Source organism: Accipiter gentilis, chromosome 33 (assembly GCF_929443795.1).
Source record: "Accipiter gentilis chromosome 33, bAccGen1.1, whole genome shotgun sequence".
NCBI classification, from domain to species: Eukaryota; Metazoa; Chordata; class Aves; order Accipitriformes; family Accipitridae; genus Astur; species Astur gentilis.
In genome coordinates this window covers 2,866,404-2,882,011 of record NC_064912.1, presented here as the reverse complement: position 1 = coordinate 2,882,011, position 15,608 = coordinate 2,866,404, and the positions used below count along the sequence as shown (strand labels likewise).

The following is a 15,608-nucleotide window of genomic DNA, read 5'->3' as shown; positions in this document are numbered from 1 at the left end:
CAGCCTGGAAAACTGCTCATGTCCCTTCTGTTTCTGGCAAGCAGCTGTACCCTGTCCACAAGGCACGTGGGGAGAGGCCATACCTGTGCCCTGAGGATGACAAAAAATGCTGCCCCTTGCTCAAAGTTGGGAGGCAAAGGGATTATTTTTTTTTTCCAAAGGGATTTTTCCAAAGTCACCTTCAGGGCTGTGTTTCACCTTTGGAAAGTCATCTGCATTTCTACCCCCAGGACTGTAAATGCAGCTGGGTGCAGAGCAAAGCACAGCTCCAGCCCCAGCCCCTCACACATTGCACCCACTCAGGAAGGCGTCAACCGCCCTTATTTCCACGCTGCCGGTGGGTGAAAAGGAGATGCTGCTTCCCCTGGATGTGGCTACACCACGAGTCCAGCCAGAAAGAGAAGACAGGCAAGTGATAGATCAGGCGCAATTCCCTTAAAAAGGTGGTAATAGAAGAAGTTGCAACCAGACTCCTAATAGGTAGGAAGGAAATAAAAGATGCAGCCTCATATCTGCTCCTTGAATTCCTGATGCCAGGGGTATAGCAGCCCTGACGTGGAATACGGATGCTGCGCTGCCTGCGCTGCCTGCCAAGGCTTTACATATGGAAGAGGGCAAGCCGTGCCCTTCAGCAGAGGACGGGTACAAAGAGTCCAGCTCCAGGGCAGGATGTGAATATAGATGATTTTCAGAGAAGTTCTTGATCTTATCGTTTAAGCCTTCCTGCTTGAATAAGGCAAGAAACACAACAGAAACTAAAGAGACTTGGTCACCTTTGAATACAGACCCGGCAACCTGCACACCCAGGGGCTCTCTAGAAGGACAGCATCTGCTGAGGGTTTCTCTGAGTAAGTGCCAAATTCAATAGTGCCTTTACGAGCTGGGAACAGTCATTTATCACAAGCATGTGGCAACACAGCACTGAAGCACCAGCTTGGAAGTGACCTTTGCTGCGAAACAGTGTGGATGGAGTGGGATCCCTGGGCTGTTGCTGCCTGAGGGGATGGAAATGGGGTGGAAATGCTGTGCAAAATGCCAAGCTCAGAGCTCCAGGTCTTGTACGACCTCTGCAAGGTGCTGGATTGGGGCACGCTCCAAGTCATCTCTTAGGATGTGACTTGCAAGCTTCTTCCTGCTCCACTTAAAAAAGCATCTCTCCCTGTCCCTCCAGAGTCCTTTGTCCCCCAGGATTTCTTGAAACCAGCATTTATTGGGAATAAATGTCCAAGCAGATGATTCTCTACAAAATCCCCTAACTGGTGGGCTGGCAGCGTTGTTTGGCCGATTTCTGGCTACAGACAGGTTGACATATTATCAATCTCTTTATAATCCCATTGTAACAAAGGCTGGAGCCATCAGGCAAATGCTCAAGCATATAATATAGTATTAAACATTACATTTCTCATGGTCTTTGTAGGAATAAGCCCTAAAGCAGCAAATCTCCCAGAGGTGAGGTGTGATGGTCCAGCCCCATGGTGATGCCCTCGCCGGCTGGAGTGAGTCGCTGTCTCCTAGAAGGTAATTAAGCTGCTGCTCTGTATCAGAGGTCAGACTCACCCCAAACCACTGCCCTGCAGAAAGAGGGAGTACTCTGTGGCTGGGCAAAGCTCGGGGTCATTTCTCTCCTGCATCAGAGATGTTCAAGCAAGAAACGGCTTTTGCTTGGATGCGGGCAGCAGCTTCTGAAAAGAGCAAACCCCAGGGCAAGCGGCTCCATGCTTACACGGGTCTGCCTCTGCACCTCATGGGGCTGCACTTTTGCAGCTATCTTTAATAGCACCATCTGCTGATATCAAAAATACTTTGCTTTTTAGTATATACAAAAGCCTTTGGTGCACCTGAGCTTACAGCAGCCTCCCAAGTCCAGCAGCAAGCGGTGAGAATTGATCAGCTGCAATGAGTAACGTCCCTCCTCACGTGGGTTTGTGGGCATTCACATGCTGATGGATTTCTCTACCTGGTAATGGTCTGGCAGGCTTTTCTGAGAAGTTCGCTGAATAATTGCAAGTTGGGATGTGTTGATTAGCATTTCTGTTCTGCGAATTACTTCTGTATGGGAAGGAAAGCAGCATGATTAGCAAAGTCTACAATAATACACACGTATGAATTTCCCCGTCAATAACAGCTAGATAAAATGAAACCTGCTTTCAGGATACGTTTTTGCTGGTAAGCCTGGTAACAATCCTTGGAGAAAGGGACTTACCGCTGCATGGTTGTCTGGTTCGGCATCTAGCCCATGGTGACACTGGTGGAGGATGCTCTCCTCTTCCTGAGCACCCCTGCAGCTCTCAGGTTGCCCAAAAGCCACCAACAACTTCAATGCATTAGAGCATTCAGGGGCAATTTTCACATCTCTAACAGCGAGCCCTGCCTTTAACATATAAATTTATCAACTGTATCTCCTTGGTGGCAGCCATGCAGCACAGCCAGCATCCCAAAACCCACCCCAGCAGGACAGGAGCTGTTGGAGATCAGGGTGGTGGTGGTCTCGCGTGGTCTTACCCATTGCGTGAGGAACTGGGAAGGTGTTTCAAGCAGCTGTGTCTCTTGCAGAGCTGCTGGGGCCTGGCCGAGCACAGATCGAGGTGCTAAAATTGCCATCACATGCCGATGGGCTGCCAGGATCACAGCCAAGAGGAGGATGGAGATGCACGTGGTCTGACTGCAAAACTGCCGATGGGAAATGCCTGTGCATCTCCCTCAAATGCAGGGCAGCACTGAGGGTTTGTCCCTGGGCAAGGATGGGGGGGGACACAGCTGTCCTGAGGGTGGGCAGCTCAGCCCTGAGGGATGGAGCACCAGGCTCCAGCACCACATCCATCCCAGCGATATTTGGACCTGGATGCTGTCCCAGTCACCCTCCCCATGCCTACAACTGGCTCTGCAGCACCCCACGGGTCAGGATCTGGCCCCAGCTGAACCACAAGTGCTGCAGTCGCTATGGAGACCCTGCCTGAGATGCATCAATATGGAGAGGAACGGTTTGTTCCTCACGTCCCCATTGAAAGGGCCAGCGAGCAAATCCCCTCCAGATGGGCCCTCGGTCCCGGCACAGTCCCCGCCGACCCCGCAGAGCCCTTTCGGCTCTGCGGGGTCGGCGGGGACCATGCTGGGTGACGATGCTGGGAGGTTTGTGGTCTTTCTCTGGGGAATTGCAGCTCCAGCTCACATACCTGCATGCTGGAGCACTGGGCTGTCCCCCAAATTCAGCATCACTGCTGAATTGGACGAGTCCACTGACATTAGATGGGTTCATGCAGGGTGGTCTGCAGGGCAGCATGGCAAAGCCATAGGGTACCCGGGTCTGGGGATGGGGACATAGCTGGAAGCACCCTCCGTAGATGCCCCAGGACCGTGTTATGGCTGCGTGGGGCAGGATGAGACCCTGGGAGAGCCAGCACCGTCTCCGGCCCAGTGACAGGGTGACATATGGGAGCAATGGAGGAGGCCCTCACACAATTCTGCCTCGAGACAGGACTCCTTATCCCTCCAGGAGACCTTGTACAGGAGCTTTCTGACCCTCTGAGCATCCTCCTTGCTCCACATCCACTTGCAGAGGCCAGCACACAGCAGCTGGGATGGTGCATCCCCACTTCCCCCATCCACACTAAAGCCCACGTGGCAACATTAGCCCGTAAAGAGAGGGGCAAAGCCAGGACACGGCCAGCCGCAGCCCGCTGAGCAATGCCCGTTGCCTGCCTAGAGTGGAACAGGTAGGACAAGAGCTGGAGGAGAAACAGGAGAATCGGTTCTTAACCCAGAGCAATAAGCAGCCGGCGGGGGAGAGGAGGCAGGCTACAAGCAGCAGCAAGACGGCAACTACCTGGGGCAAGGAGAGCCAGGGGAGACCATCTGGAGTTCAGTCTGCAAAATGAGCCGCCGAGCTCCGGCGAGTCACACTCGGCTGCTGACTGTAATGGGGGGGGGGGGAAATCACAGCAAAAAAGCAAAGTTTAAGTGCCACCATCTGCAAGGGGCAGCCCCAGCCAGCTGGTACAGGTGGGATCAGGCAGGGCTTGTGTCCTCATCCCTCTTCGTTTCCACAGGCGCTGCAGGAGATTCAAAGTCTTCCAGCAAAGTTGCTTTTCAGCAGCCGTTTGGGAATTTCACGCTTACACAGAAAGCGCTTGTCACCCTGAGAAAAAATTAACTGTCCACCAAGGAGGAAAACCACAAAATCTCCAGAAAAACTGCTTCAGCAGCCTGGCTGGGGTGACATCTCCTTCTTGTCCCCATCTTTCTCTGCTTTTCAGCCATCCTTAGGGGTACCGAGTGATGCCAACCGTTCCCTGTGTTAATAGTTATTCTTCTTCCAGCAAGGCTGTTATGGGGCAGGAGCATCTCTGTTGGCATCAGCTAAAGCTGTCTGCAGGCACACACACTTATTTCTCATCACTCTTCGTGACTTACAGGTTTCTTGGGAGGCCAGCCACGGCACTGGACTGTGCCCCATCCCATGAGCTTGGTGATGCTCGTGCAGAGAAACCCCACAGGAAACCTCTTCTTTCCGGTTATCTGCTGTCTGGAGACTTTAGAGATTTCAATCGTGGTCCATCTTCCATCTCCGTCCTTGGGGGTTGTCAAGATCAGACTGGGTAAAGCCCCGAGCCAGGTCTGACCTTGGAACTGACCCTGCTCTGATCAGGGTTGGACTAGAAACCTCCCCAGGTCCCTCCTAGCCAGGATTACCCTACAATCGCATCATTCCCACCTCCAGCAGCGTTGCTCTGTTGTGATCTCTGTGGCATCGCTCCTGTGCGAGACCAGCTGCCTCCTGCTGCCATTTCCCCACCTTACACAGAGATTTGGGCCAGCCAGACCTTCCAATGGCCCCTGTCCTTCAGCCAGACCTCGATGGCTGTCCACCTTCAGTGCCACGCACAAACATCCTCCTGCAAGCTCTGCCAGCGCCTCCTCTCCACCTGGATGGGGCTCCAGTCCCCTCTGCCAACCAGCTTGCCTTTCCTCAAACCCCTGAGCAGGGACCCCAATGCACGGGTCTACCAGAAACATCCTGAAAAGGGTTAATACAGGTCTCTACGCTTTTCATTAGTTATCGGTTCTGGAGCGTTAATCAGCTCAGGTCCTTCAACAGGAGCTGGCGGTTGTGGCCCAGGGCTGTGCTACCTTCTGCCCAGGTGTTTCCATAACGTGCCAGGGTCACACCAGCCTTGGGGTCACACCAACCTCGTGTTGGGACTCAGTGGGTTGTGGCCTCACCCTAATAGGAACCATCTCAACAGGTGCTAATGGAAATATTGCCACCCTTGGTATCCGTTCAGCACCCACCCCTGTCTCCAAAGCCCTTCCAACCCCGTTTCTCACCCCTGTCACTGCTGTCCCAGGCTCCCAGTGAGTTTTGGTGGGAGAATGTCGCCTTCTGCGCAGGTACAGATAGACACAGCCCCGGGGAATGTGGGAGCTGGGGGTGGCTGGCCCTGAAAAAGGGGGGACACAAAGGTCTGTACCTGCACAGCCTGGGAGTCCCTCATTCATGGCACCCCCAGCATGAGCCCTGCCTGTCCTGGGAGGATGCTGGAGGGATCCCCAGCACCCCAGGGGCTCCTCAGCAAGCTCAGCGGCATCCCTGCTGAAGGGCTCTGCCGGCCTGGGAACAGGGGAGGTGAGGGCTCGGCCAGGGCTGTCACCCCGGGAGCAGCAGGACGGGTCTGGGCTGTGTCACAGCCAAGCCAAGGCCATGGCCACCGCACACCCAGGACCATGGGCTTACCGGTGCCTGGCACTCGTGCATTATGTGCTGTCCTCAAATCCTGCCAGAACATTGATTTATTCTCCCAATCCCCCTAGAAGCACCCAAGAGGTGCATTCCCTGTCTGCCCCTTGCCCCGCTGCCAGCAACGGGGACCCTCCGTGGTGCAGCAGTGGGTCAGTGGCCGAGATGTGGCTCCTGGCACGGCCGCGCTGGAGGGGAGAAGGACAGCTGGTGCCGAACTAGACCGTGGCTTTGCACAGGAGGTGTAGCCCACTGCAGCGCAGCATCGCCCCAACATCTGTGTCCCAGTATGAACCAGTGTCAGTTGAGGATACAGCAGTGCCCGGATGGGGTGCAAACACCCGCACTGCCCCGCTATGCCCAGGAGAGCCCCCGAGGGTGGGTGAAGAATCGCAGGAGCTCGGGGCCGCTCTCCAGCTCAGCTTCCCAGGTGGGAAGAGCCGCGGGGATGGAAGGACCAGCTCTCCATGCATGAGGCTGGATCCCTCACCGCACCGTGATGCTCAGAGTGTGCAAGGGTCCAACTCACCCTCAAACGCCATGCCCCTGCTTACCTCCCCTTTGCTAATGGGACTCTGGGACCCCACAGACGGACCCACACCCAGGGGAGCCTCCAGCATCAGAGAGTCTCAGAGCGGGCACATCTGGCCAAAACCCCACCCAGGCTCTACTCTTTAAATCTCAAGTGCATTATTTTTAGCTTTCCATCTGTACACGTTGAGCAGACTCACAAAAGCACTATAATCTGCTTATAAGCAAACGCACGGGGTGGAGAGGCCTCAGAAAGAGTCCCGTGTCAGCTTGTGCTGAGAAAGGCACTCGAGGGCTCGGCTTCCCTCAAAACAGTGAAACATTACCACGGGCTGCTCCGCTAACAGGTTATTTTTCACTTGGAATAACCAGACATCACTCGCTTCGCTAGAGCAACAGATGCAACTCCTCATCCATCTGAATCACTGTATCTGCTCTGAGCCCAGTTTTGGGGAAAACATCATATTTTTGCAAAATAAATGCATTTTCTGATGCGTTCAGCCAGCGAGAGTTTTAGGGTATAAGCGTGGCATCCCGCTGCAGGGCAGAGCCGGCTCCGGGCACTTTCGGTAGCCGTGGCGGAGGGAGGCATGGCTGCACTAGAAGGGAGATGGGAGTCTGGAGGGGCTCCACTACTCATTTTGGAGGGTCTGCAGGGACTTTCAGGAAGGGCTCAGCTGTCCTTTAAATCTCCTCCACCTGCTCCACTGATAGGAAAATCACCTTCACTTGCCCTTCACCAGGCTGGACATGAGCCCTGCCCCGCCAGGCAGCCGTGGGTTAGCACAGACCCGCTTCCTTCCCTCTGCGAGGACGTGGAGCAGCCGGAGAGGCGGCGTGACCACGGCCACCGGGCTTGTCCCATGGCTTGTCCTTGCCCTTATGGTTTCCCCACTGTTGGGGCTGGACGACGGGACCCACGTCACGGGCTGTGTCCCTGTGCTGGATCCAGCATCGCCCCCAGGGCCACCTGCTCCTTGTCCCCAGGGGAGGGTGGTCCCCAGGAGCCCACCCTGCCTGCGCAGGGCTCTGCACGGCAAGGGGCTGCCGCCATGCCGGCACCCCACAGCACCCAGCCCAGGGGACAGCCATCGGGATGCCAAACCTGGGAGGTGAAGGACCCCCGTGACTCTCCGTGGGGCTGCATGGCGGGGGGGGGGTGGGGGGCTCTGGGGGAGACCGAAGGGGTCCGGACCCCTGTTCCCATCCCCGTGACCCACAGTTTGAGGGCTGGACCCTCATCCCCGCAACCAGAGACCCTGCGCAGGGCTTGGACCCCCATCCCTGTCCCCATGTGGTGTAACTGGGGGCCCCCAGTGGGTTGGACCCGGACCTTCATCCCCATCCCCGTGGGACCCAACCGGGGACCCCGGACAGGGCTGGACCTGCACCCCCATCCCCGTCCTCGTGTGATACAACGAGGGGCTCCGTGGGGGCCGTGCCGGAGCTCCGCGGGGGCGGGACCAGCGGCTCCCGGGAACCCCCGGGGCCCGTCGGGGCGGCCCGAGCCCCGGGAGGCGGTGCCGCCCCCCAGGGCCCCCCCCCCCGCCTCCCCCCCCCCCCGGTTCTCCCCCTCCCCGCCCCGGTCGGGGCACGGCGCCGGTGGGAGGCGGCCGCGCCGCAGACGCCGCTCGATCGCCACCGCGCTCACGTCGCGGAGCCGGGGCTGCCGGTAACAGCGGGGCCGACGGGGGCTGCGACCGGGTAAGCGGGCGGAGGGAGACGGCGGCACAGTCGGGCGGAGCGGGACCCCCGCGGGCACCGAGCGGGACCCCCCCACCCACCCGGGGCGGGGAGCTGGGAGGATCCGTGCTGGCCGGGGAGCACGGGTGGGCACAGACCGGGGCGTGTCCGTGCTGGAAGGGGGGTCCCTGGCTGGGGTCGTCAAGCCTGGAGAGATGGGGAGCCCCCCGGGGGGCCCGGGCTGCGGCCGTCCGTGCTGGCCGGGGAGCCCCGGTGGGGCTGTTTCTCCCTCCGGAGCCTCCCCCCCCCCCCGGCTGGGCTGTGCGGGACGGGGGGGCTGCAGAGGTGGTCTCTGCAAGCGGGAACGGGGCCGGGAGGTGATGGGGTGCGGCTGATTTGGGGGGTCCCATCCTGGCTGGCAGGCGGTGGGGCTGGGGGAGGCACGGCGGGTCCCGGGGAAGCCCCCGGCGAGGTCTCCCTGCCTTCCCCTGGGGTTGTCCCTGTAGCCTTGACCCCCCTTCCCTGGGCTTGGTGGCAACAGGCCACCCATGGGGTGCCGGCCACCTGCCGGGGTGAGCAGCGGTGGCACTGGGGCTGTCACATCAGTTACCGGGATGGCTTTTGGTCCCCTCCGACTTCAGCATCACGGCCCCCTCGCTTGCCAGCTGCCCCGGGGGGCTGGCAGCGGTGGCGTGGAAGCTGGCAAGGCTCAGCGTAGAGGTGTGATCCAATTATGGCCCGGCTGCTCTGTCTGAGCCTCCCCGAGGTTTTGGCTTCAGCGGGGAAGTGACCCGGTGCTGTGGCAGCCCAGGACGTGCCTGCGGCTGGCACTCGTGTCCCGGTTCTCTTCTGCTGCCTCGGGGAGCGCATCTTCTCATCCACACCAGCACGGGTGGCTGGCGGAGCCACGCGGTCCTCAGTCCTCCGCCTCCCACCCAGGATCCGGGTCTCCAGCTCAGCCCAAGACGCATCCCGGCGCTGGGAACACTGGCCGCGGGCTGGCAGGGGCAGCCATGAGGGACGTGCTCTGGTCTGGGTACCGGCAGAGCCTCGTCCATCTTGCCTGGATGTGCCTGTTCTCCTCTGTGCCGGTAAGGGGCAAGCTTGGGGCTGGCCCATAGGGCACCGGGGTTGGCACTACCAACGGCTTTGACCCGTTGTGAATGGGCTCGGCCCTGGCTTTGTCACATTTTCCTGCCCATCTCGAGGATGCCAGAACGCAGCAGCTTATCGGGGGGGACGGAGGCAGCCGGCTTGGGTAGCCGGCGGGCACCACGGTGGGGCGGGCAGGCCAGCATGGCAGCTGGCCAGAGGCTCTGACCCAGCTCTGGGCTTGCAGAATGGCGGGGCCAAGGTGCTGGAGAAGACCTTCGAGGAGTGGATGCGGTACCGTGATGAGTGCTTGAGGAGGATGGCGAGCGAGCCCTACCCGGCAGGTATCCCGTTGTGCCCCGGCTCGTGGTCGGATGCGGGGGCACGTGGAGCCGGGCGATGACTGGAGCTGGGTTTTATCCCTCCTCCAGCATCCTCTAATGCTGGTCACCTATGGAGGGATGAGCCAGGGGACTGATGAGGGTCTCCACATCTTAGATGGGATGCCCAGGGCCAGGATGCCCTGGGGGCCAAGGCTGGTGTGGGGCACCAGGGCCTCATTCAGGGTGATGCTGGCTCCCTCAGAGGTGCTGGCAGCGGGCTGGGATGGCAGGGCTGGATGTGGCCGTGCCACCAGCATCTGACCGTCGGCTTTTTCCCCCTCTCGCTGCCATTGGAAGGGCTCTTCTGCAACCGGACATTTGACATGTATGCCTGTTGGCCCGACGGGAGCCCCGGCACCGCCGTCAATGTCTCCTGCCCCTTCTATCTGCCCTGGTTTGAGAAAGGTGATGATGATGCTCTGCCACCCCGGAGCTGGAAGCCAGGGCTGAGCCATGCTGCAGGGGGAAAGGCTTTCGGGGTTTCCCCTCCTGCCCACTGCCGGGGGGAGAGGGACCCACGAGCAGACCTGGGGATAAGGGGACACGTGGGGCATGGAGCAGAGCCAGCTCATGCCCCATTCACACCTGCCCTGGATGAGGGTCTTTGGACTGAGCAGAATCTGACCCATCGTCCCAGGAGAGGGGTTTGGGGGAGCTCTAGGGGAATGTGCTGGTCCTTCATGTCCGCAGTGAAACACGGGCTGGTGAGCCGCAGGTGCGGCGCCGATGGGCAGTGGGTGACGGTGAACGGCAGCCAGCCCTGGCGGGACTACTCGCAGTGTGAGGAGGAGATGGAGTCCACCGCAGAGGAGGTGGGATTCCCTGGCCCGCTCGCTGGGCACGGACAGGCAGGGACACCCCGACCGCACAGGTGGGTGCTGCTCGCCTGGGCTCACCGGCGTGGTGTTCGCCTGCAGGAAGGTGCCCACCAGCTGATGGTGAGCTTCAAGGTGCTCTACACCGTGGGGTACTCGCTGTCGCTCCTGACCCTCGTCTCTGCCCTGCTCGTCCTCACTGTCTTCAGGTAAAAGAGCTGGGGGGACGTCATCCTGCCCCTTGTCCTTCGCAGCCAGTGATGGCTGAGCCGAGGGGTGCCCCTGCCACCTGCCCGGCCCCCCGACACCCTCGGTCTCAGCAGGAAGCTCCGCTGTACCAGGAATTACATCCACGCCAACCTCTTTGCCTCCTTTGGGCTGCGGGCGACCTCGGTGATGGTGAAGGACGCGCTGCTGGAGAAGCGCTGGGGCATGGAGGTGGTGCAGGTGGCCGACTGGGAGGCTCTGCTGAGCCACGAGGCAAGTGCTGCCCCATGGCGGGGGGGGGGGGGGGTCCCCGCTCGATGCTGGGCTGGAATCGGGGTGGGGACCCTTGCCCTGGGTGTGCAGCCAGGTGCCGGTGCCCGTGCAGCCCCAGGCACCCCGTGGGTGAGCTCTTGGGGTGCCTGTGTACCTGGTGGGCAAGTTCTTGGGGGGTCCACGCAGCCGATGGGCAAGCTTTTGGGGTACCTGTGCTGCCCATGCACCCAGTGGGCGAGCTCTTCGGGTACCTGGGCACCTGGTGGGTGAGCTCTGTGCCTGTGTAGCACCGTGCACCTGCGGAATGAGTTCCTGGGGTGCCTGTGCTGCCCATGCACCTGATGGAAGAGGTCTCGGGGTGCCTACGCTGCCTGTGTACCCTCTAGGCAAGCTCTCGGGGTACCCGTGCCCCCGTGGGCACGCTGCCGGCCCCACGGCAGGTCTCCTTTCGCAGGCAGCACTGGGCTGCCGGGCGGCGCAGGTGCTGATGCAGTACTGCATCCTGGCCAACCACTACTGGTTCCTGGTGGAAGCTGTCTACCTCTACAAGCTGCTGATCGGGGCCGTCTTCTCCGAGAAGAATTACTACAGGCTCTACCTCTACCTGGGATGGGGTAGGGGCCACCCGGGCGTGCGGTGGGACCGGGGATAGTACCCAGTGTTCGCGAGCTCCATGGCCCAAACCGGCCCTGGGAGGGTGCGGGGTGGGGGCTCTGCTGACCCTGGGCATCCCCATGGTGTCCCTCGCCCTGGGGCAGGTTTCTCAGCTCAGGCGGGTGCTTGGTTTTACAGGGTTTGCTGTGTGACTTGCAGGGACCCCCGTGGTGTTCGTGGTGCCCTGGATGGCCGCCAAGTACCTGAAGGAGAATGTGGAGTGAGTGGGGAGGGATGGAGGGTCCCACTGGGATGCTCAGCCCCAGGCTGAGATTTGGGCTCATCTGGGGAGTGGGATGGAGACTGCTGTGGGTCCCTGACCCACCTCGCCGGGGCTGGCACACTCTTGGTGTCACCCTGCACCCCCTGGCACGACGTGATGGTGCTCCTCTCCGTGTCTCCCTGGGCAGGTGCTGGGCGCTGAATGAGAACATGGCTTACTGGTGGATTATCCGCATCCCCATCCTCCTCGCCTCCCTGGTAGGGGGGCACCCACCAGCCCCATGCCTTTTCAGAGAACACCAGCTCAGCTCCTGCTCCCGGTCCTGGGTGGGGAGGGCAGCAACCCCCAGGGCAGCTCCCAGCACAGCCCAGGAGGGAGCAGTTGGCCTCCAAGGCATCATGCTAAACGCACATGGGTTTTGGGTTGGGGGGGGGGTTTTTTTGCACCAGTTTGCTAACCCCTAGGCTCCGGGGGTCTGTGCTGAGTGTCAGAGAAGGGGCTGGGGGTAGCCCCTGCTGCTTCCTAGCTGGGATTTTGGGATGGCAGGAGGGGAGGAAGGGCAGTTCTGGGGACCCAGCGCTGATGGGCTGCAGCAGTCTTGGCAGTACAAGGGGGTGTCATCTCCTGCAGCCCCCGAGGGTGCGTATTGTGGCCAGGGTGGGCTGTGAGGGGCGCGGGTGCTGGGCTATGTGTGCCCCTGCGCTGTCTCTCCCCCCAGATCAACCTGCTGATCTTCATGCGGATCCTCAAGGTGATCCTGGCCAAACTCCGTGCTAACCAGAAGGGTTATGCGGATTACAAGCTGCGGTGAGCCGGGAGGGAGAGGCTGCCTAGTCCTGGATCCTCCCTGGTCCTCCTCCTCGGGCCATGCCACCTCCACGTCCACCTCCACCCTGCTCCTCTATTATGCACATCATTAACTGACCACCCTGCGATTAATGAAAAGCTCGTCCCTGCCTGTACCTCTGCCCCAGCCCTTTAGTACTCGCTGCTGGAGGGGTCCCCTTATGCTCTTTCAGGCTGGCCAAAGCCACGCTCACCCTCATCCCCCTCTTCGGGATTCACGAGGTCGTCTTCATCTTCGCCACTGACGAGCAAACCACAGGCATCCTGCGTTACGTCAAGGTGTTCTTCACCCTCTTCCTCAACTCCTTCCAGGTGAGGTGGGAGCGTGACATGTCCTTGCTCTGCCCTGGGCACACCATGGAGCAAGAATTAGGGAGTCCCCCTTCCAGCTCGCTCTCCCCATGGTTCCCCAGCCTGTAGCTGGACTCGGGGAGGGGGACACCAGCTCTCCCACCCTCAGCCCTGTTGTTGAGCACGTGGCAGTGCCTCCTGTGCTCTCCGAGGCAGTGGTGGCAGGGGGAACCTCGGCCCCAGAAGTGCCCAGAAATGACCTGGGAAGACTAAGCCCACCCCAGCCCTGGGAGAGGGGGTGGCGGAGGGGTCTCACTCCCCTGCTCTCCATCCAGGGCTTCCTGGTGGCCGTGCTGTACTGCTTCGCCAATAAGGAGGTACGTACCCGCTGCAGCTTCTCCTGCCCGGCACTGGGGCTCAGCCCTGCCTCGGCTGGTGGCTTTGCCATCCCACCCCTCGCCCGCTCGGTCTGCGGGGAAGGCACGGCCAGGGAAAAGTCCCTTCTGATCTCCACTGCCACGGCAGGTGAAGTCAGAGATGAAGAAGAAGTGGCAGCTCTGGAAGCTCGACCACCCGGCGCTCTGCTGCACCCGGTGATGCGGCAACCAACCCCGCAGAGCCAGAGCAAAGGGGCTACTGGCCACGACGGGCATGGGGACCTGGCTGGAGGGCAGGGGGCCGTGGGGAAGCCGTGCTGCAGCTTTGGGTTGGGACCAGCGTCTCAGCTGTGCCACACTGGAACTCCTGGAGGGGACATCCCCCCACGCTGCGGTCCAAAGGGGAGGCAGACACGCTTGGCTCTTACCAGACGTTGCTGCCCCTTCAGAAGAGCCTCACCTGGCTTGGGCTTGGTGAGCTGCACGGGGAGATGCACCTGCTGCTTTCTACTGCTGCCTGTACACCATCAGCTACCTCTGTCCACCAGACATGCTCGTGGAAAACCCCCTTCCTGTCCACACCAACTTGGACACCCATAGAAGGGGAGCACGGTGGCTGGAGAGGAAGCCTGGCCATCGGCAGAAGGCAAGCAGCGGGGAACGGGAGACGCTGCTGAGGCTGGCACTGCTGCACAGATCTGCTGCCCCAGTGCCCAGATGAACAGACACCTCCTGCTGCACCCTGGGCTATGCCAGCACTGCTCCGATCCAGGGCATCACCTTCCTACTCTCCTTGCCCTGAGCAAGGACCATCTCACCAACGCCCTGCGAGCTCCAAGACATCCATCCCAGAGTCACCCTGCAACAAAGCTCTTCATAGCGAGGTGCTGCCTCTGCATCGAACGTGACATCAGCACCTGCCTCCCTCCTCACTGCTCTCCAGCTGCACAAAATGCCAGGTTTCCTTCTCTCCGAGCCCCTCCTGCAGCAGATCCCTCCAGAGTCCACTTTGCAGCGGGCAGAGCCAAGGCAGCAGGCACGCACATAGTTTCCCGCAGTGCTTGAGCACTTCGGCTGTTGTATTTACCCTGCGCATTAAGGGCAGCACTGCTTTTCCTTTGGTGGTAGGGGAAAATCACAACAGAGAGTTAAGGACTTGAGAGCATCATCTCGCTGGGAGCTGAGCCCGACCTCCCACATCCCAGGCTCAGCATCCAGCCCAGCCACCTCTCTCTTTGCAGCAGGTAGAGCTGTGAAGCCCCAGGCAGGAACCACATTCCGCTCAGGGAAAGTTTTGCTGGCAAAAGGCTGGGCATTTCTGAGCCCAGCTGTGCAACAGCTGGGGTTCAAAATCTTTGTTTTCCAGTAGGGTGCCACCGCATCAGCTGCCTACACTTGTCAAGCAGCCTGGTGAACCCTAGGAAACCCAGGAGCATCTACATCTCTCTGCTGTCACAAGCGAAGCATCCGAGCCTGTGCAGTTTGAGCAGTGCTGTTCACATCTGGCTTACGGCTCCCTCCCTGGGAGTGGCCCTGGTGCTCTCCAGTAAAAGCTGGGAGCAGCAGCAGCGGATGCCACCACTGCCCCAGCCCCCTTGCTTTTACCTTCCATAGCAGGACAGACATGCTGCTGAGCCAGTCGTTCCTACTGTGCAGTGCTTTACCTTGGGGGGGGGGGGGGGGGGGGGGAAGACACTCCAGCCAGAGGGAGAAAGCAGCTCTTAGTCTCCACTACATGCAGTTGGACACAGGTGCTTCTCCACCTCCAGCCCCCTTCACCTACACCTGCCTCTTACAGATGCAGTGTCTCAAGGAGGGTTGCCTTGAGCACAGAAAGAGGCTGTGCCAGGCTCAGCTGCAGCTGGGTTCAAGGCTGGAGAGTCAAGCCAGCGTTTTCCTGGATCAATGTAACCCATGAGACCATTTTGCACATTAAGTCTCTTTTCAGGTGTAAATAAACATTTATTTTTCAGCAAGCAGAGCATGCTGCTTCTGTCTGCTCCGAGGGAGGGAAACAGCTCTCAGGCTGCATATACAAGGGCACCCATTTGCACTTGAGCACACACGCTCTGTTACAGGGGTATTAAAAAGGTACCCAGAGCCCCTGGCTTCACATAGCACTGTGTTCCCTGCCCCAGGATTATAGAGAGGAAAGTAGCAAAATAAAACACTAAAGATGATGGTGATAAATAATAGAAACGGCAACACAAATCACACGCCTGCTCTGGTACCAGCAGAGCGGTCACACACAGACCAAGGGAGCAGTTAGCTTGTCCTGGACAGTTCGATTGCTGTCCGGATTCTCCTTTGCTCTTTGCTAGGTGCTGCAAGCTCCAGCAGCCTAACACTGGCGCGTGTCCTTGGGGCACTGCTACAGGAGCTGATGCCAAAGCTGTAAGAGGCCACGCTGCCCTCTTCTCGAGATCCAGGTTAGTCTCCCTGATGAGCACTGGCCCCCGTGCTTCGAGGTACTCTCTAAAATGCTGCTGTGTGCAAGAG

General features: G+C 59.8%; 1 protein-coding gene across 3 annotated transcripts; it reads left to right on the top strand.

Moving 5' to 3' along the window:
- Window positions 1-7,873: 7,873 nt before the first annotated feature.
- LOC126034265 (glucagon receptor-like) lies at window positions 7,874-14,148 on the top strand. Of its 3 annotated transcripts, XM_049791749.1 has the most exons (14): window positions 7,874-7,969; window positions 8,888-9,039; window positions 9,288-9,384; window positions 9,721-9,828; window positions 10,114-10,235; window positions 10,341-10,447; window positions 10,559-10,722; window positions 11,177-11,332; window positions 11,532-11,592; window positions 11,783-11,852; window positions 12,314-12,402; window positions 12,615-12,753; window positions 13,068-13,109; window positions 13,258-14,148. In XM_049791749.1, exons 2-14 carry the CDS (start codon window positions 8,962-8,964, stop codon window positions 13,327-13,329), a joined length of 1,305 nt encoding a protein of 434 aa, XP_049647706.1. In that variant the 5' UTR covers window positions 7,874-7,969; window positions 8,888-8,961; the 3' UTR covers window positions 13,330-14,148. The 3 variants fall into 3 exon arrangements, with proteins under 3 accessions (XP_049647706.1, XP_049647705.1, XP_049647707.1); XM_049791748.1 differs by lacking the exon at window positions 7,874-7,969 and having other exon boundaries at window positions 8,434-9,039; XM_049791750.1 differs by lacking the exon at window positions 7,874-7,969 and having other exon boundaries at window positions 8,435-9,039; window positions 10,562-10,722.
- The last annotated feature ends 1,460 nt before the right edge of the window (window positions 14,149-15,608 follow it).

What these genes read in the sequence shown, in the direction of transcription:
- LOC126034265 (XM_049791749.1), top strand. Translation starts at nt 8,962, where the DNA reads ATGAGGGACGTGCTCTGGTCTGGGTACCGGCAGAGCCTCGTCCATCTT. An exon ending in TCTGCTGAGCCACGAGGCAA is followed by an intron (nt 10,723 to 11,176) that starts GTGCTGCCCCAT and finishes TTTCGCAGGCAG; the next exon opens with CACTGGGCTGCCGGGCGGCG. An exon ending in CCATCCTCCTCGCCTCCCTG is followed by an intron (nt 11,853 to 12,313) that starts GTAGGGGGGCAC and finishes CTCTCCCCCCAG; the next exon opens with ATCAACCTGCTGATCTTCAT.